The 20,645-nt window shown below is 42.2% G+C and overlaps 1 protein-coding gene across 1 annotated transcript; it reads right to left on the minus strand.

The window, feature by feature from the left end:
* Positions 1 to 2,113: 2,113 nt before the first annotated feature.
* plekhn1 (pleckstrin homology domain containing, family N member 1) lies at positions 2,114 to 15,382 on the minus strand. Its single transcript, XM_076741551.1, has 16 exons — positions 15,226 to 15,382; positions 13,327 to 13,417; positions 12,980 to 13,135; positions 11,904 to 11,984; positions 11,338 to 11,428; positions 9,368 to 9,501; positions 8,651 to 8,800; positions 7,322 to 7,402; positions 7,147 to 7,222; positions 6,744 to 6,889; positions 6,264 to 6,416; positions 5,298 to 5,540; positions 4,588 to 4,743; positions 3,843 to 4,091; positions 3,551 to 3,611; positions 2,114 to 2,476 (listed from the first exon to the last, which is right to left on the minus strand). The coding sequence occupies exons 1-16, from the start codon at positions 15,297 to 15,299 to the stop codon at positions 2,292 to 2,294; spliced, it is 2,127 nt and encodes a 708-aa protein (XP_076597666.1). The 5' UTR covers positions 15,300 to 15,382; the 3' UTR covers positions 2,114 to 2,291.
* Between the last annotated feature and the right edge of the window lie 5,263 nt (positions 15,383 to 20,645).

A 20,645-nucleotide genomic window follows, 5' to 3' on the forward strand; every position in this document is an offset into this window, starting at 1 on the left:
CCATGAAGAGAGCCAGTGCTGGAGCGTAGTCCTTCGAGGAATTTGTCAGATGCCCGATGTGCTGTTACATGTTTGCGTTATGTGTTTGCACTGTAGCTGATGGTTTTGTCTGATAGTAGTTGTCTTTTTGCTCCTTGCGAAATCACTGTGGCCGTCATTTCAGCCCTTTAATGTCTGAATTGGCATTCACGTGAAGTGAAACCACCAAAGGCAAGACAAGACATGAATGTATATTTGACAGAAAGATGGCTTTAGGCGTTTGTAAATAAGGTTTCAGTATGTAGTAAAAGAAGATTAGAAGCAGGTTTACTCTGAGCTGTACAGAGTTGAGATGATAGACAAACATGTGATAAATGGATTAAACTGAGGCACTTGAAGAGTTTGAGTCCGTTCATTTCCGTTACATTAGCAGATGCTTTTATCCAAAGCATCAGTGCTAAACATTTCCAATAACAATAATTGAGCATATTTTACATAATAAGTTGATATGAGGTTTATTGTATTGTTTTCCAAAATGGCACTTTAACACAACACTGGTACAAAAGTCTAATTCATTTGGGGGACTGTTGTCTGTGCCAGTATCAGTTTTCTATGTATGGAGGGCATTTTATTTTCAGGATTGATCATTTATAGATGACTGTACAGTATTTTGTCATAAGGTTTGCTCTGTGAGCTGCTGATGTCTTCCAGTTAAACTTCAATAAAGAGCATCTCTTTGGTGTGTGCTGTGTCTCTTTTTATTCCAAAAACGCTCTGGTCTGAAGGCGAAACACTAGAGGGCAGCATAGGCTCATGGAAGAAGCTGGAGCATTGCAGCTACAGGGTTATTTCAAGGACTTGATTTTCAGTACAATTATGAAATCACTGTTAAAAAAATAGGTTTTAACTACCATAATAAATGCTAATAATATGTTTATTAACAGAAGGTGTTTTTTTTTTTTAATCATGCATATTTTTCTTCAGCAGATGGCAAAGAGCTGCAAAATATATGGTGTCCTGCTGCTGAGCATGCACAAGAAGCTGAAACCGTAGTCTCACAACGCTAACACTCAGCGCATTAGGTTTTGATGCAATGTGGAAAAATAGTGCATCTCACAACATAAGAAAATGTCACTGATTCACCGATGAGGGGCTGCGCAGGGACAGGTTCGAACAAAGAGACATTGATTTATAAGGAGCTGAAGGGGAGTGCATCATCTGTGAGGGTCAGCACATTTGCTGTTTGCCTCCTTGGTTTTCAATTTCCAAATAAAATCTTCACAGAAGTTATTTGATGTATCTCCTCCATCTGTGTACTTAACAGCTGTTATACTTTATAGTGGTGTACTGAATGTTATACCACTGATTTAAACCTGCAGGAACGTATTTTTGGGCCAAGAAGGTTGAGCACAGTATCAAAATATCACTGTCAGCTAACAGTTGCTTATTTACACATCCAGCAGAGCAACATTGTCTGTCATTTAGAGTCGTGTTTGTGTCCTCCTCATGAACAATAAGTCCAATATTCACTCTTCTTTCAGTTTTGTTTTTGGTTTCCATCAACCCCTGAGGGAAATATCTGGCTCTTTAGCTGCTAAATACTCACCAGCTGGTTATTAACTTATAAATAATAAACAAAAAAGAGAGACTTTTTTTACAGCTTTATTTCCAAATATAAATAAACACCTCAAACAAAAATAAAAAAGGAAGCCACACATAGTAGTGATAGTAATTAGCACCTTTAAGGCAGTCAGTTGAAGCCACATCTATTTGCCTCAATAATATAACATGATAAAATAATGAATCTACAATTTTTACAAAAATATACATCCTTTACTATAACAAGCCCTGATGGAATGCTTTTTATAGCCTTAATGGGAATCAAAAATGTCACAATAACAAAAATGGACAGCATGTTAGAAAATACTTTAAGAAAACTGGAGGTTCTTGCACTACATATGAAACCTTTAGTGCAATTATATAATACATTAAAAAAAAAAAATAATAACATTAAAGCTGCACGGTATGCACAGCCTGCTGTCTGTCCTCTTGAATGCTACATATCAACCAGACAGCTGAAGTCTGTCTGTTACCGCTTTCCAAATGTCTTGTTTTTAGCCCTTTCCTCTTCATACCTGCACTCAATCCTCTGCTTGACTGCCCGACATGTAACAACGCAGTTCGTGGGATCCGTCGGCTCATACTGTACGCAGCAGGAGCAGCACAGGCTGTGCTGGTTGGCTTTTATTATCTCTCTGATAGAGATCTGTTGTTTGCACACGTCCAGACGAGTGCCGGGCTATTGTTTTGTTTTATGACCATCTCTGCTGGGTTGCCATGGCTCCGAGGCCTCTGGCCCCAAAGTCTAATCCTGTCCAGTGTGTCGAAATTCCAGACGTTGGCTGAATCATTCCAGTATCACAGTCGTACTCCCAAATGTTGTCATAGTCCATTTCCTGGTCATCTGGCTCTGTCGGTTCAAGGTACGAGTGGTGATCTATAGGAGCGAGAGAAGACTCAATGAAAGACAAACCTCGCCCAGACTGAATAAACTTGGACACGGTCCCAGTGTACTTACAGTATGGTGTGATTGGCCTTGTACCAACATACTGTAATCTTACTGTAAAACCGGTAGCGTCACATGCCACTGCCACACCATGTTGAAAAGCCTTCATTTTAATTGTGGGAGTATTTGTGGTGTTCTTTTATGTTTCGATTTCACCTGGTTTGAACTGCACTGCAAGTCTTTTATCTTTTGGATCTTTTGTATGTGCCTTTGCACGTTTTAGTTGTAAATCTCTCACCTTTACTCTATTTGTATGACTCTGTGAAGCTTTTTGAATGAAGTGTGCATACAAATGAAGTTTCCTTGCTGTATAGCAGATAAGCATGCAACCTGTCAGATGAAAGAGTTAATCTGTAAACCAAAGTGAAAGCCAGTTATCAGGTGAATGGTAGCTGTGTTTTCATTTGTGATAGGAGAGCCTGCAGATAAGTGTGTAACCATGTGCAGTTGTGTGCTGTCAATCACAGTGCAGGAGCAAATCCTGTCTGTGAAACAGTGTTCTCTTACACTGGGCTCCACCCACATGAGACATCTGCACAAATGGCATTCAGAGCTGCACTAAGCTCCGTTTAACTGCGCATTTCCTGCATGTTCAATTCCGCGGCCTTTAGCCTTCTGTCTACCTGCTGACAGACCCAAGAGTCCAATCAATCCAGTAAGGGCAGTGTTTAATTTAAGGTGTGATGGACTGTGAGCTATGTTCTGTGTCCTTGGTGGTATTTAGGAAGGCTGCTGACTGTGTTGACTCACACTTGTGAGGAAACATAATGCTGCAGCTTTGTAGCTATGATTTGAAAGAGTGGCCATTGTTTTTTCGTGAGAAATATACATTTTATTTAAAAACTATGGAAAATCTTCAATCAAATGATTTTTTTTTTGTCTGGACTGGAAGCTTTTAATCATTTATCATAAGCTATCAAAGATACTTCAGCTGAGTCCACACACAGACACGCCATACATAAACAGAGGAGACTCTTATCAGGCTTGCATGCCTTCAGTTCTTACCTGGTGAGTAGCCATAAGGCATCTGAGGGGTGTTCCTCACAGAGCTCGGTGAGAGCAGAATCTGTCAACAGATGTGAAAACAAGAGAAAGTTACTCCCTGTGATCAGCTATAACAAACATTCTCATGTCCTCGAAAATATATGTTTCATCTGTGACACCTGTTCAAATATCACCTGCAGGACAAGTATACACACACACTCTGCTACCATACAGAGCAGCACCGTTGCACTTTGTGCCACAGCATTCCAGAAACCAGAGTGGCCTGGGAGGAGAGAACCTCAGTGTTTCTCACCTGCTCTTGCCGCTGGCCAGGTGCAGGCAGCAGCTTTAGCCTCGACACAGCCTCAGCTCTCTGCTCTGCTTGGCTTTGAGGAGTCTCCATCTCCAGGCCCAGAGCCTGTCCCTGGGAGTTGGTCAGGACCAAGCTTCTCCTGCAGCGTCTGCCCATGGGAGGGGTGCGAAGCTGGAAGGAGGAGGGTAGGAGCTGGGGGCCCTGCTGGTGGTGGTGATGATGCTGAATTGGCTCTTCCCAGCCATGTAGCTAAAAAACAGAGGGAAGCATGTCAGAATAGTCCAGCTGCAAGCATTTAAGACAGGAGTTTAGATGATTAGGACAGAGTAGAATTTCACCTGATTGTCAAAACGATATTTGACAAAAAGGGAAAAAGTGCATTACATTTACTACAGATAAAAATAAATTCAGGTCTTTTATATACTCAGATGTAACTGAAGTGGTTTGAGGTGGTTAACGAAGATTACTGAGACAAGTAGGTCACAAATTCAGACTGAGTAATGGTTAAATCTACATGTAAATGAGGCCAATAAAAAGAGATGACTCACTGTCAGTGATCTATTAGATACTTGCAGGTTGCTGCATTGACTACACCTGAACTTCCTTGTTCTCTCACTGAAGTGCTTGTGTGTGTGTGTGTGTGTGTGTGTGTGTGTGTGTGTGTGTGTGTGTTCAGTGCTTGATATCAGACAGGCTGTGCAGGTGTAAATTGAACCTAAGGATCCAGTATCGTCGACCCACTTACCACTGGTCTGGCCTCATCCAGGGAGTAGATTTCGGGGCTGCAGGGCTCGTCGTACAGGGGCGACAACGGCTGTCGAGGGGCGCACATGTCTGAGTGGCGCTGGGGGGTGCTCAGGGAGTAGCTCAAGGATGTCTGAGGGGTACTCCAGCTGTTAGACTGATCACAAAAGATTCAAACAGATCCAGGAATTAGTTTAATACACAGAACGATGAAAGGAAAATCAGTTGTCAGTTTCCTCTCTTTCTCTCTCACGCTCTTCAGGTTCACAGAAGGCAATCACTTAAAGCCAGGCTTTGGATCAGATTACCGAGTACAGGTTTTGGACTAATGCCAGTCGTGATCTGCAGCAGCGCTGTTCTCTCACAAATCTGCTTTTAGCTGTCAGTGATGTATATAACACTGTTCTCTTGACTTGCCATAGTAATGTGGGGACACCCCCGAAGTATAGGAAATGTTTTCTAATTGGTGGCTTTAGTCTTGTTTATGAACTATAATGGAGCTTTCATTCCTTGCACCATCAAGAAGATTGATCTTTCAACCTCACTTCTGCACAAATTCCATGAGTACCCCATTTGTTAACACCATATACATCATGACCCTTCTCACTGCTTGCTGAGTCTATTTTAGTTACTGTACACATGACATGTAAAATAAGTAAGCAGTCTCGCGGGGAATATTCAGTTATCCTGTTAGACGCCAGACTGAATTACCTTGATGAGCGGGGCTTTCTCCAGCCGCTGAGGGCTCACACGGTGCAGGGCAGAGTAGGGTGTGCTGTAGATCTGAGACAGCACTGAGCTCTCAATGGGCTGGAGGTAGGAGCCGCGCTGGGGCGAGGAGTAGCGCAGTGACAAAGGTCGAAGGTCGCGGTCCGGCCTGGTGTGGGATGACACACTGTTGGTCCTGCTGCCCAGGCGGGCGGTTTCGGTCGAGGAGGGACGACTGGAGTTGTACTGCAGGGGAAACAAACACATCCAGGGCAAAAGTGAGACAACACGGGAAGCAGCAGGGAATCTTAACATTATGAACTGTTTCTCCTCTGCAGCATTAGTCTTCTGTTTTCTACTAAAAACAGTCGTCTGAATTTGAGAGAAAAGGTCTCCATCTATTCAGCTGAGAGGGTGGTGGTTCAGGTCAGAGGCTGAGCAACAACATGTCTTCTGGGCACTGTGCCCTCCCCACTTTTAGGTAATTAGATGGGCAGACAGTGTACATAGCCCATCTCCTGAGGGAGTTTAGTCAGAAGTCATGATAATCCTTGATAGTGCTTCAGTATTTAAAGAGACTGAAGTTAACAAGCAAGCTGTCCCTGCTGAAGTGTGTACTGTAAGAGCCTCTGATTTCCCTGCAACCAGAAGTTGTTTTTATGGGTAGATGTTGTTTTGAGATAGATGAATCTTGACTTTGCTCTGATTTTTTTTTCTTTTTTTGTAAGGCATGAAGATCATTGCCTGATTATCGCCTTTGTAACAGGAGCAGTTTGGTCTCTAGACCTAGCTTAATTATTAACTTTGTCAAAGTGTTGCCAGTCAGCTCCACCAAAACAAACACAAGTTCTATTTTAGCAATGTACGACTGACTCCTTCCACATTTATATCAGTGCAAATACTGTCGTGTTTGCATCAGTTTATTAGTTGAAGAATACTTGAACTTGAGAAGTAGCACGGCTGACTTACACAGAGGGGTTCAGAGTATCCTGGAGAGAGAGGGTTGTCTTCTTGAATGGGTAACTGAAGGTTGTGGGACCCACGTCCACTCGGCGACTGTCTGAATTTAAGAGACTCAGCTCGTCCTTGGCTGTTTCCACTCCACCTGTCAAACTGTGGAGCCTAGAGGTTGTGGGACAACAAATTATATTATGAATGAAAATATTTGACAAGAGCAGATGAGCTCTAAATTTAAATGTCAATTGGACTGTTGACTTAGTGCCTGTGGTAGGGGTTGTAAATATTTCATAGTTATGCTTAATATTCATTTACAAAAGAGGAAGGGCTATGTTTTCTTTCTCCTTTATCACTTTTCCTCATACTTTAATTCATTCCACCCACAGGTTCACAAGCCAGGTGGAGATAGCTCACTCGATAGTTATGGATCATCAGCAGCTGTGAACAGTTTAATTGTTTTTGGTCTCAGAAAGGAAGGAGGGCGGGCCTCACCTCTTTGTGCGTCGGGGTGTAGATGATGTCATACACGGGGGGCGGAGGGCTGAGAACGGGCACATCAGCGGCTTTGAAATGCTGGATCCACTCGCAAAACTCAGTCCTATCCACACACGACACCACTATGGGGTTGATCAGCTTCCCTGGGAAGAGAGAAGGGGGAGGACAAAGCCTGTCATTCGGTCCATTCGCTCACTGGAATGTGCTATAGTCAGATTGTCGTTCTGGGGATAAAACCAGCTCATTCATGGAGGGTTACAAGCTGTGACGCTAGCGGATTCATGGAAAAGGCCACTTAGAGTAAAACATGCATATGAATGTACGCTCATTAAAATCCCTTCAACATGCCTGTTTAAATGCCACTGTGCTCAAGAGAGTGCGTTAGAATCAGTGTTTTTACCTTCAATCATAAAGGTGTTGGGCTTGACGTCTTGGCAGGGTGTGGTCACAGTGATCATGTTGAGTGGAAGTTTCCCCTGTAATCATAATGACGTGTTAACACAAACTCTGGATATGCCGTATACACACGACTCAGGATATAATTAAGTGTGAAAGGTCAGCGAGGTCAGTGATACCTTATAGAAGAGTCCATCATCCTCCTCTGATAGGATGATCAGCGTCGAGGGGTACATTACCAGAAGTCTGTCACTCTGTTCCTATGGACACAAGATCATAGCTGCTGGTGAGCTTTATGTGTGTGTAGTTGTGTTTCACTGCAGCGGTGGGACCGTGTTCAATCACTATCCATTAGCTGAATTCTACTGTCTTTTCTAGGCAATGCCAGTTAACCATTGTCTGTGTTTTGTTTATGTTCATTATTTCCTTGTGGAGAAGTCAGTTTCTTCCTTTGTGTGCTAGGTGAAAGGAAATGTCTGACACAATAATGCAAAAGAAGAAACCTGGAGCAAATCAAATTAAAGTTCAGTTTCACTGTCAACTTTCTATCGTTGGAATTTTGTGAAGTTTTGCTTTTGTATAAGAAAGAACGGCAACAAATAAATGGCAGCAAATACTTCTGATGGTAAGAAAACAAGCCTTGATAACTCCACTTATTCTGATATGTGGAGATAAGAATATGAAAAACACAAAGCACAGAGGCAACAGTGAGACCTGATGCAAACACTGAAAAACAAAACCAGTATTATCTTTGAATGCGCTGCGGAGAGACGCAGTTTAAATCCCAGTAAGAGCTTCAGTCAAACCAGTTAGAGGGGCATTTAAAGGTGCGGCAGACTGAGAGTTTATGTTTCCTCTCCCTCTCGGAGGGTGTGTCTGGACAGACAGCTGACATTCCAGCTGTGAGGTGAGTCGAGTCACTGCGTGAGCCGGGCAAATGCCTCTCACACACCCAGGCCCTAAATCTCACACACTTCAATAGGGCTGCCGCTATTTCCCACAGAGAATTAAATGCTGATATCCATGCAAGCCGAGTCATGACCACTGTTTTTACTGGCTGCCATGTGATGCTGTATCAGCATTATTTATTTGTGCTCATGCCCCCCTCGGTTAGCAAGGAGTGTTTTTTTCATCAGTTGGTTGCAGGTGTCTGGCACAGTCTTACACCTTGACAGGAAAATGTAAATAATAATCTGCAGGAGAGGTACCATTTGCAAAAATATGGACTCCACCCTTTTCATTCGCTCCTTACATTGTGCTGAGGTAATGTGTGTAATTGTGTTGCGCAATTTAGAAACTACGTGAGTCACCTGGATTTAGAGCCGATGTGATCCTGCTTGTATTCATCATGTGAAAAATCCCCTGAGCTTGAAAACATGTATGTATCACGAGTTACAGTTTGCTCTACTGTATATTTCCATAAATAGGCAAGAGCAGAGGTGACATGTTCAACGTTCGTGCGACCGGTCATAGTGATTCACGGTTGATAAGCGGCAGTGATGTCATACCTGACAGGGCAGGTGCTGCAGTCGGACTTTCGTGACATAGACGATGGTGCCCAGGCTGTCTCGCTGGGAGCCCTCCCACTCGTAGATGGGCTCTCTGTTGATGGAGTTCCTCAGCTCCTCTCTGCCGGTAGGGGTCCCATCTTGGTTTAGCTACAGTAGGCACACAGGAAGGAATCATCAGCAAAGCAAATATGAACAGAGCTTTGCCCTAAGCATATTTAAGCATGTTGATTGGGCTTTTTCTCTCAAAATATCACTCTTGTTTGTTCATGCAAAGGCTCCTAAGCTGAGGCTTATTAAAGCATCATGGCTTCAGCTATTTTCATCTGTTGTGACACATCCAGGTTCATGTGTTTCAACAGCCATTTCACCACCTGTGGGAGTGGAGTCAGCACTTGAACCCTTCGCAGATGTGAGGGTTAGTTTGATGTAGGTTCTGATGCGGTCAAGGCCGCTCCCTATTCTCCAGGCTTCAAGGAGAGCCAGCGGTGACCTACTTGACTCACACTCACACACACACACACACCCTGTTTTATCAGAAGTGGTTGAAGCCAAAGCGTTTTCCTGGCAAATCCACCAGGTGGATTAAAAGATAGCCACACTCAAGTGCTTGTTTGAAGATGAAAGAAAAAGGGTGTTAATCTTTCTATGCAGCCTGATATAATGTAAAATAGGACATTTGGAGCAAGGTGACATCAACTTCGTTGTTGAACTTACTTTCACTCTGGTGTAGTTTTCGGGTGCAATTGCAGTTCCTCCGTTGGCCTCAATATTTTCTCTGAGCAGACCAAACCATAGGTCCATTTCTTCTTGGCTGGCACAGTAGACGATGATGGGGTTAAGGCTGACACCTGCAGGGTTCAAAGGTCACAAGGTCAGAAAGGGAAGGTGTCACCCAGGCTTCTCTTTCTGGGTCTTTTTTCACTGACATCCTGCTGCCATAGTGGTGAATCATTAATGGTGTTCAAGGTCTGTTTCCTTATGTAATAAGTAAGCGGTAAATACTAACACATGTTCAAGACACATGTAAGACTTCTTGCGGAAGAGCCCCCCTTGACCTGCTTTGTTTGGCATTTCAAAGTGATAGCAGACTCCCCCTCCCACACACTGCTCACCCAGGAGGAATGGACAGGACCTGGGATGAAAAGAGCTGGAATCTGCCTCTGTCTATCAGTCCCACACATACCAGAGATAACCAGCAGAGATAGCCTATTTAATTCCAGCCCCATGGCTTTGTACTGCCCGCTGACTGCTCCTTAAACAGCCACTCCACGCTGTGGACTTTCTCTTCATCCTGCCTCTTAATTGTAGACCACGATCATAACACTCCTGCGATAAGTTGTGTTTTTCCATGTTTCAAACAAGTAATGTGAAAAGTCTTTCCAGTGGAAGCACAAAATGAGACTTTCTCTCAAACTTTAAGTCTCTTTACAGCGGTCATTAACTATGGTGAAAAGTAATTAACTATCATCATCCAACATTCACAGCCACATTAATTCCAGCCACGTGAAGGCTTCCGGGAATTTTTACAGACCATCTCATGCTGCGTTTGCTTCGTCATTCTCTAACTCACCAGCACCACTTTACGCTAAAGCTGATTCATATTTTCAGCTGAGTGAGAGGAAGACGCAGGTCTCACAAAGGAAATCTCTACAGCACATTTCTCACTTGACTCACAGTTTTGTCACGCTTCCTCTACATGTTTCCTGTCAGTGATGCCTCCCATAAAGTCAATAAAGGTTCACACTGTACAATGAAAACACCTGAAATACAATGCCTCAAAATAACAAGCTTGATGTGGGAAATTGCAAAGTCAAATATGAGGAAGCAACACCAAAGAGTGTCAATGTTATGACAGCAGAGATGTTTCTGATTTCAGCGAGATAGCAGCGATAAAGAAATACAAACACAGAAACCTTACACCAACTTTTCACATGTTGGATGTTTTTTTTTTATTCAGTGGTTCTACATTAATCCCCAGCTTCACTGATTTTACTTTCTCAGGCCAAAGCCATTTAGTCACTACAGCAGATGATTTCTACTTGACAAGAAATCAAGCTTCATATAGTTTTTCTCCATTCAGAGTTCAAAAGCTAAGTGGCATTTCTACCAGACATTAACCTGAGCAGTTTTTGGAATGTGCCGTGGATTATACGCAGTGACAAGGCTAAGCGCGACAGCTGGCTGACTGAAGTGCACCTGTTGTCTAACAAGCCGGGCCTTTAAGGCCAGTTTGCCCCCTGACCAAAGGTGAAGGGGGCCCAGCTCTAGTTAGTCTTGGGGTTGAGTGGAGGTGAAGAAGGTCCCAGCACCTTTGAATCACAGGAATGTGACAACACAGGAAATGCTGCTGCTTGAAAATAGCGTGCGGATTCTTGCTGGTTTTTAAGTGAGGAGAATTTTTACTTTGATCCATAACTGATGAGACAACTTAAGCAGACCACCAGCAAGGGTAAAAAAAAAAGTGCCAAATTATAAGCTTTAAATTGAGATAAATATGAGCTAAGGACTCTGTTTCCCTCTTTTGGAGTTCGAAAGCAGTGACTGGCTTGTAGACATCCTGCTGGTTCCACTCTGAGTGATTAATCAGCTAAATTCAACACAATCAATAAAATTCAAAACAGATTATGTCAACGTTTTCTGTGCCAACACCCTCTTATGACGTCTCTGCTGAAGTTGAAACTCACCGTTGATTTGAAAGGCGAATTCCTGGGGTTGGCTGTGGTTGCAGTTCTGCTGCAGGTTGCAGATGGTCAGTTCTTTTAATGGAAGAGTGCCCTGCACACAAAACAACAAAAGAGCTCTAAACACCAAAAGCATTCTCTGCAACATTTCTCTTTGCTATTGTGCTGAAACTGTGAACAAAGAAATTAATCACCACTGCGCTGAGGTCAGCGATGTAAGTCGATGATGTATTCATGTCTGCCTTGTATTTGCCGTCATCTGTATTCTGACTAATACTGTATACAGGTGCTGAGCTGTCTCTGTTTGACATGGGAGCAGAGCTCTCGACAGACTGTGAAATGATGATTAACAGCTGCTCACGCTTTAACAAGGCAGGTGAAGAAGCATAATCATACTCTCTGTTTACCAACACGCTGCTGGTTGACAGGGTACGCATGTCAAAACATATGATGACATAACGTAAAAACCCTGCCCCACAGGAATATTTCAACAATCTGTCCTGAGGTATTAGCTGATAGTGAGGAATCATGGATTTGAAGTAAGGATTGTGTGTTGAAATGAAACTCACCTGGTATGTCAGTCCGGTTGTGTTGTTGGAGACAAAATGAAGGTGTGTCTGGAAGAGATCCAGGTAGCAGTCATGTACATCCTGCAGAGATGATAAGTGACGTTAAAGGGTGAAAGATTCACAGATGCACATGCAGTGTTGATAAAATTAGTCCTGGCTGCTTGTCTTGTATGACATACGTGTCTGGAGGCCCATGTGAGCTCTAATGTCTTTTCTGGTGCTTGTCTGTTATGAGGAAAGAGGCATACATGACAGCCTAATAAGCCTTATAAGATTGATTATTCTTAAATCCCCATCAGGGATTATGTCTTATTGTTTATTTCATATCAGAACATCTTGTTCTTGCATCATCTGCTGATTCACGGAGCACCAACAGGAAATGTTGTGATATAGGACAAGTTAAGGATGGATAAGAATTCCCAGATATGTAGGAACTTCCTCACAGACCACAAAAAGCCGTTCTGCAGTCCTCCTTCACGGTTTATGAACGTCTCCGTGTCGACACTTAGGTAACACGTTTCCTTCCTTTGTGGTATTATTTCCTCACATAATACAATGTGTTCTTTGCTGTCATGATGCTATTCATCCAATCAATCTTTTCTTTCTACTTTGTGACAGAGCGGTTGTGTCACAGCTCTGACAAATTGCAGTTCCCACAGTGAGGAGCCGGCGCGTCCTCTATCAGTCCCGGGGATCAGAGGAACTCTCTCTACCCTGAGGTTTTCTCCCAGAGATGTTTCACAACCGCAGCAGAAGGGAGCATGTCCAAACACAGGCTGCGGTCCGCTTTGTGGAAAACTGATTGGATTATTCACAGCCAGCCACCACGTCAATGCCAGCAGCAAGTTTCAGTGTGTTTGGTGGCCGCAGAACAACATCCTGTTACTATCCACCTGTTTTTTCTTTTTCTTTTGACACTCACTGGCTTCACATGGATGACTGGCATGATGTGTCATTGTAGGCTTGGCCATTGTTAAAGACCTCATTAACCTCATTTTTTTTCTAATTGTTGCTTTCATGATTTGATCTCATGATTTCTACATACAGTCATTAAAAAGCTATTTAGTTCCACTCACCTGGCAGTGCAGGAAGCGGAAACGAACTTTGGAGCTGTGAATCATCCGTCCGTAGTTCTTCACATTGATGCTGCTCTTCTTCCAGCCGCTGGCCGGGTCGTACGGAGGATCCCACTTTATGTTCTCTATCGTCTGCAGATCTTTATGGGACATTTCCTGCAACCAGTCAAAACGTTGGTGATGTTTAGACATGACACGAATAAACCTGTTAGACCTGCTCTTAAAATCAGTCAGAGCCAGCTATAAAAATCAAATCGCGCACAGGCTGGCATGTATAGGAGAGCAGTTTTGCTTGGTATGATGTTTCATGTCATCGCCATGTTCAGCAGGCTGACGGAGGTTCTTACCTTCCTGGGGGTGACAGTGCACAGGATGTTGATGATGCTGTTGGACTTCTCCTGTCCCTCTTGGGGATTCTTCTTGCGAAACAGGCGGCTGCTGCATAAGAGAGAGGAAAACCACGTGTTACCACACACTCTCCAGTGTTTACCATCTATTCTACGTTTGCTGTTCAGTTAACTTCACTGCAGTGTCAACAAGGAACGTTTCCTGTTTATGGGAGTTCACTGTCATCTACTCTTGTCAGATAGAGTTGACATAAACACAGTAGTCTTTGCTCTTTGCTGTTTTGCATTTCAGAGTCAGGATCAGTGACTTATTTCTCTGTTTTCTCCCTTTATTTCCAACATGATCAAGTCACAAGATGAACCACTTGACTGTCTTGATTAATGGTAATTAATTACGGATAAAGATTAATGACTGATTTGTGTCTCCTGTCATATAAATTAACCAGAGTCTCCTCCTTTGTCCTCCTTCCATCAATGCCAGCCATTTAAATGATAACAACAATCAGGGCTTCTGTTTCTGATAGCGAGGATATGCATAGGAAAATCAGCATTCAATGCCCCTCTTTGTTTTGTGTGACCCTCAACCATTAGTGTCACATCTTTATGAGGAAGCTCCCTCACTGCAATCACAAGGCTTGGAGGCTGCTTTTACGATCTCAACTCATAGTTTATCTGCTTATCTGCACATGTGTGCCAGTGTCCTCAGTGCAACAACGCTGGCTTTTGTTCGCATGGTGGGAATCAAGGTCTGTCTAATCAGGAAGTCCATGTCCAGCATCAATCATTGATTAGTGTTGAGTGAGCAGTGCTATTCCACTGCATTCACTTTTTACAGTATATCCGTACACAGAGAAAAATATGATAACCATTCATGCTGATGCAATTCCCACTTGCAAAGTGAAAGAGGAATGTAGATAATAGACAGGTAGTGGATTTGCACACCCCACATTCTTCAAGTCACTGCTGTGGCATTCAACTGCTACTCGCTCCTCTTCTCTGTGGGGAATACCTGAGCCTGGCCTGATTCACCAACACAAAGAGTAAGCAGGGGACACGGGAAACAAGAACACTGACCGTATTGTCCACGCTGAACTGTCGATCCATCTTGGAAGGGGTATCAGTGTTCAAGCTTGAGCCGTTGGGTTTTTGAAACCTAACTTTTTTTTTGTGGGTTGTCCTGCCTCTGGCTTTATGAGCACACCAGGAGCTACATGGCACGTTTGATAAAACCAGACCCTGACTCATCACACAGCACAGGGGAGAGTGGAGCAGAGGCTAATTAGAATCAGATGTGGTGGTCCAGCAGAGTGGGCTGTACCAAGTGTTACATGCATGGGCATATAAACCCAGAGCATTAACGAAAACCAGATAGAATAACAAGTATAACCCAGTAATGTCAGTCAGTTCCTTTTTTCATGTTCAAAGCCTTCAGGTCAGATCACTTCAGGCTATTAGTTTATATGTTAAGTGTCATAAACCAGATACTATCTGTAATGAACTGTAATTGCCCACATGTGATAATGATAATGAATGGGGTCAGGTCTTGATTTTGTCAGGAAACCAGATTCACTGACAGCTGGCAGATCATCTTCACAGAGATCCAGAGAGGAGGCAAATGGTAACTGGATCATTGACACCGTTGGCCAGACGGGCACCACTCAGGCACGACTCCGGGACTATCCCGTATTACCATATGATCCTGACCCTGGCCTCCCAAAATTCACAACCTTTGTTTCACCCCGCTGCTCAAACCCTGAGAAATACCAAGAATTCCTTCCAGCTGAAGTGCAGAGTCTAAAATAACAAATGGGAGTCAAGGGCATGACATGCGCTCCGTGTAGAGAAAACACACTGACACAAGTACAGTAAGAATACCTGGACAAGCTGTGTTGTTCTTACCTGTTTCTGCGTATGAAACTCTTGCTGGAGAATCTGAAGTTGTGCTGGGGGACACATGACATGCTGCTCCCCATGCTGCTGTGGTCCGTGGGGCTTCGCGCTGCTCTGGAAACTGTACTCCTGTGATGGATGAGTATAATCCTAGAGCGTAGTACGCTCCCTGCTGCAGTCAGACTTGAACTGAGGGAGAAGTGGGCAGGGTGAGGGCTGTATAGTCAGAACGGTGAGTGTGTCTGAGTAAAAGGGGTGGAGTTTGGGTGCTGTGTCACAGGCTGTGTGTGTGTGTGTGTGGTGAATAACCAGTAGGACTCACACCTCCTGTGAGCTGCCTCTGTCTGTTAAATCAATCCCAACAACAAAGACAGGGGGGTTTGGGGAGAAGTGTGCCATTTCACACCTTCCAGGAGCCAAATGGAGCTCATTGTTGGGACACCACTGCAACGAGTGGTCACTAAACATGCTGGATGGTGTGTGTCAATCAAAGGGGAAGATGGGAGCTTCCACTGGCATGTCCAGACATGAAAAAACCGACAGACCAAAGTAGACTATTTATTATTGGCCTACATACTTTAAACACATCAGTGTCATTTTGAAACTGAAGTACCCTGGAAGTGTTATATTACACTCACTTGTTTTCATTCTTCTAATCTGAAAAGAAAACACACAGATGATGTTAAAAATAGACAAAACATCACTGTGGTATTTATGAAGAGGAGAACGAGTCAGGTTCCACACTGTATGTAATCACTGATTTTCTGGAATATTTTTTGTCAGTTTTTGAGGGCAGTCATCTGTCGGTGGGATGAGGAGGGAGGATAGGTTAAACAGGATGCTCGCATAGTCAAAGTTTCTCATTTTCATAAGGCAAGAGGTGTATGCAAACATGCATATCATGTTTGCATGTGAGGAGTTTGTTCCTGTCCTCCACCTAAGAAGTGAAAGTAATTCTAACAAAAATCAGCTTTTAAAATGTGTAAAATCAGCTTTTGTTCCTCTGTGTTTCCGTTTTCTTCTTAAGGGATGTACAGTTTAATGGAAGAGGGCGTTAATTTTGTAAATACAACTAACATTGCATAAAGTTAAGATCCTATCCTTAAGGTCCTCCAACAGAATCAAAATGGCCTTTTTACTTTCCCATTCAAAACATTTCAGGAGCTAAGTTAACAATAATCAGTAATCAGTAACACTCATAAAACTGCAACTACGTAACAAAACATCATTTTCCAAGGCTAGTCTCCTTAAATCAACAGTGGTCTTATCAGTCAGACTGAGGAGTCACACACTTGTGATCTATGTGTGCTCAATAATTAGGTCATTGTCTGTGATCTGATCTGCTGCACCACAGTCATAAAATGAAATGCGTGCTGCTCGCTGTCAGGTAGAGCCAACCTGTCCAGCCGGATTATTCAAACTGATGCACCTGAGGCAGCAACAGTCATGAGCCTGTTAAAACGAACAGTAGCGTCGTTGTCACCTCCCAGCCTTTCAGAGACTGTATTATTGTTCTCTAAAACCCTGTTTGATGGGCTCATGGCGAGTAATTTAATCATTGAAGATTACTGATTGAACTGCATGCGGAGTAACTGAATAAAAAAACATCTTGCTCAGTGACTGACAATATAAAAAGGCGACCAAAGAAAATGATTTATCATGTTAGTAGATGAGGTTAGCACTGAGTTGGCCTTGAGTGGCGTTTGTTCCTTAGAATTATCTGAGAAACCATTGCGGGAAACACATGACCGCCAACAGGTACGGGCATGATGGATCTAAGGCATGGCCAGCAAAAACAAACTGCGACTGATAAAATCTATCCAAATGTATCACAACTTGGCTTGTTTTGAATGTCTCATCCTTTTTTGTATATTACCCTCCTTTAAGTGAATGTGGTCTGAGAGATCATGAAAATATGAAGTCAATCTAGCAAATGTTAAAAACATTGTTAACAGGTTCATTGTTAGGTTATTAACAAGAATACGTCAACTTTTTTTTTTTTAATCTTATTGCTTCTTCACATTTACATTTTAAATGTGTATGAAGTTGGGTAGCAGATGCTAAGCCTCATTCCCTCAGTAACAGCAAAGATGATAATAAGTTTAATTGTTAAGGAAAATATTAACCAAATGTTTGTGAAATGTTTGTTCTTGGCTGAAAGAAAATGTTGATAGATTGAGAAGGTACAAACAGTTGTGTTGCAGCAGTATGTTTTACTCAGTCTTTTTCTAGAAATTTGTCCAACAGAGGATAGAATTAAGACATGTCCACCATGCCAAAATGACAGACAAAATATGATTTCTCAGAAACAATGTGGAAATAATGAAAACTGGTGGCCATAGCATAAACCTATGGGATTGTTACATTATCCACGAGAGTCCTGTGTTTAGTAACACTGAAGATATTGTTTAAGGAAAAAATTTAAGTGGGAATACAGCCCTGCCAATTCACATCTCTAGCTGAACAAAACAATATGTCTGTGACTCCTTACTGAGCCTGACCCTTTGAATGACTATTCTCCTGTTAGTTAGTTAGTTTTAGTTAGTTTGAGGACCTTATTATATATATGTGTATTTTTGTAATTTTAAATCAGTTGCAAGCAATCTAATGACTTTATTGTGTAATTCAGTTGATTACATTGGTATTTGTGTAACAGAGACGATCTATTTCTATTTCACTTGAAAGCACCTCTGTAGGCTGGTTGGAGAAGTATGAACTTGACAATACACGCAGGCAGCATGATGACTCACCTCCCTGTCCCCCCAGTCTTCCTAAAAAACGAGGAAGGCAGCCATCAGGAAACAAGGAGGGAATTTCTGTTGTGAGGTAAATCCAGTTTCTGTTCGAAGTTTCAAGTGAGGTGCATCATCCAATCTTCACCAAGATTACAATTATCAGGGAGGATACAAGCCTTTCTCGGTTCATTCACCATGGAGTGTAGCTCCTGAAACATATAAAGATTTTTCCACCCATGCTAGCTGTGAAAATAATTACAAAGCCATAACTCAACAAATATTGAATGGGGTTCCAGAATTTTCAGCTAGATACTGAAAGTCCCCAGAGGATGAATCTTATCTTGTCATTGTTCCCTTGACAACACTTCAGTTCAGGAAACCTCCAACACTAAACACTAATGACTGAGTAACAGTTACCCTAAACTGTACTTTGAGAGGTGCTAAACATGAGCGATGTTAAACATATTAACATACCAAATGTTAGCATGTTCCACTAATAGTACACAAGTATAGTTAGCTATGTCAATATACTAAGATGTAAAAAGCAGATTTAGTGGGCTATATGCTAACATTTAGCATGTTAGCATAACTGCTTGCTTGTTAACATACTATCTGTTAGCATGGTGACATAACTGTTGCTTGCTAACACACTAAATGTTAGCATGTAAACAGGAGTTTTGCTTGTTAAACGTAGTATGTTGACATGCTAACAGAGTTTAGCTTGACAAGCTGACGGTGCGTCTCATGTAGTGTCACGTTTACTGTTTTGACTTTATAAGTTAAATATTTTTAAGAGGTCTAGGGGAGTTGTGACTTGCACTGATGATTTTAAATGTTTATGCGTTATCTTCTGACATTTATGATAATAAAATCATTAATATTACTTTAATCCTATAGCAGCAAATATGCCCTGTTGTTTGGTAAGTCCCTTTTTGATTAAGTTTAGATTGCTATCGTAGATCTCACTCTTACAGTTTTGTGTCACATTGCTCAAAGGGAGGGAAGTACTGGGTGCTTTGCCAAAAGCAACACTGTACTATAGAAAGATAAACAGCCCATTCATTTTTCCCACTCCATTTCATATGGTGGGGCTCCCAATTCCTGAATGAGCTGTTTCCAAAGAATAGTCCACTTAGTTTCCAATTAAAAATAATGACGTCACTGTTATATGATATGATATATGATTATATGATATATGATATATTTCAGTTTTCCGTTTGGAGCTCACCATTATGATGTTTGTCTCATTGAACCCCTTTTGCAGAAATCAGATCATATGCACTTGTACCAGTGTTAATTTTACTTGATCTGGGGTTAAAGTTTAAATCACCGGTTTCATTTTATTAGTTGAGTCACATCTGTCAAAAGAAGAAATCTATTACATTTTCATAATGTCATTCCCTCCATGTGTGGTGGGTTGAACTTTGGCTCTCCCGGAGAAGTCACTCGCTTGTGTTTATCCAGACTCAGCAGGTGAGAGCAGCGGTGCTAAAGTCACACCTCAGGCCACTAAAATGGAGTCTGGATATGAGGCCCCCAACATCGGGTGTCCAACAGAGAATCTGACGTGCCAAAGTTCTCACACAGGACACCCATAAAGGAATCTTAATTGGACCCTGGCCCTGCTTTGAAGGCAAGATCAGTCAAAGTCAGATCAATTTCTAAATGCAGTTGATTCCGGTTTCATCACATGCGTCAAGTTTATATGATTATAGTGAATTAGTGGAATTATTATTTTTTTTTACCTCATCTATCTGATCCAATATAATCCACACTACACATATTTAAAGGAATATAAAGAAATACTGCATATGAACAGATTGTATACTGTAAATGTATGCTACTCCAACTACTGGTAAAACCAACATGATTGTATACTGGGGGCAGCTTTGTGGGGACTGTGAGAAGTGTTGATTTTAATTGGTGCTCATTTCAGAGACTAGTTGTGTTGTTAACCACATATAGAAACTGTGTGTTTTTCAGTTAGTGCTGTTTAGGATGAACTTTTAAATACTTGATTTTAACCAACAGACCAGCTGTCTTCTGTTGCCATCAACAGCAGCGCGTCATGATTATCTTTTTAGACTTTTACTGAGCCACATTTCCGAATTTCACTGTGTTTGCAACTCTGACAGGCAGTTACCATCAAGCCCCGAACACACAAAATGTAGTTTTTACGTTTCTTTCTTTCATTTGCTCATTTTATTTTTCTACCACTTCATTTTTTGGTGTTTACACACATTTAATCATTTACCTATTTTAGATTCTGGCATGTCTGTCTTATTCTGTAAGTTGCCTTACATTATCTTGAAAATCTTGGAAAAATGTCAAGATTGTCAAACCTATTTCAAAGCTGACACACACTTGTTCGCCCACTGTAGGCCAGTTATCACACCTCCTGGTCTTCCATTTGCTTTAGCATGAATACTGTCCTCATTAGTTCTACACTGAACACACTTAAGATGTACAGGCATGAATAGATTTGATGGGGTTGACATTTCCATTTCAGGCCCGTACTCATCTAAAGTAACTTGTCAAAAGTGTATGGCTTCACATAGTAGCTGTAGTGGACTTCAGTGCTCTCAGTGCATCTCCATGGACTGATAAGGGCTGTGCAGTGGCTTACACCAGGGGGAAAAGGAGAAGCTCCAGTGACAGACGGAGGATGGGCTGAAGGAACTGACACTCCTCCTA

The sequence above is a fragment of the Chaetodon auriga genome, chromosome 10 (genome assembly GCF_051107435.1).
Source record: "Chaetodon auriga isolate fChaAug3 chromosome 10, fChaAug3.hap1, whole genome shotgun sequence".
NCBI lineage: Eukaryota > Metazoa > Chordata > Actinopteri > Chaetodontiformes > Chaetodontidae > Chaetodon > Chaetodon auriga.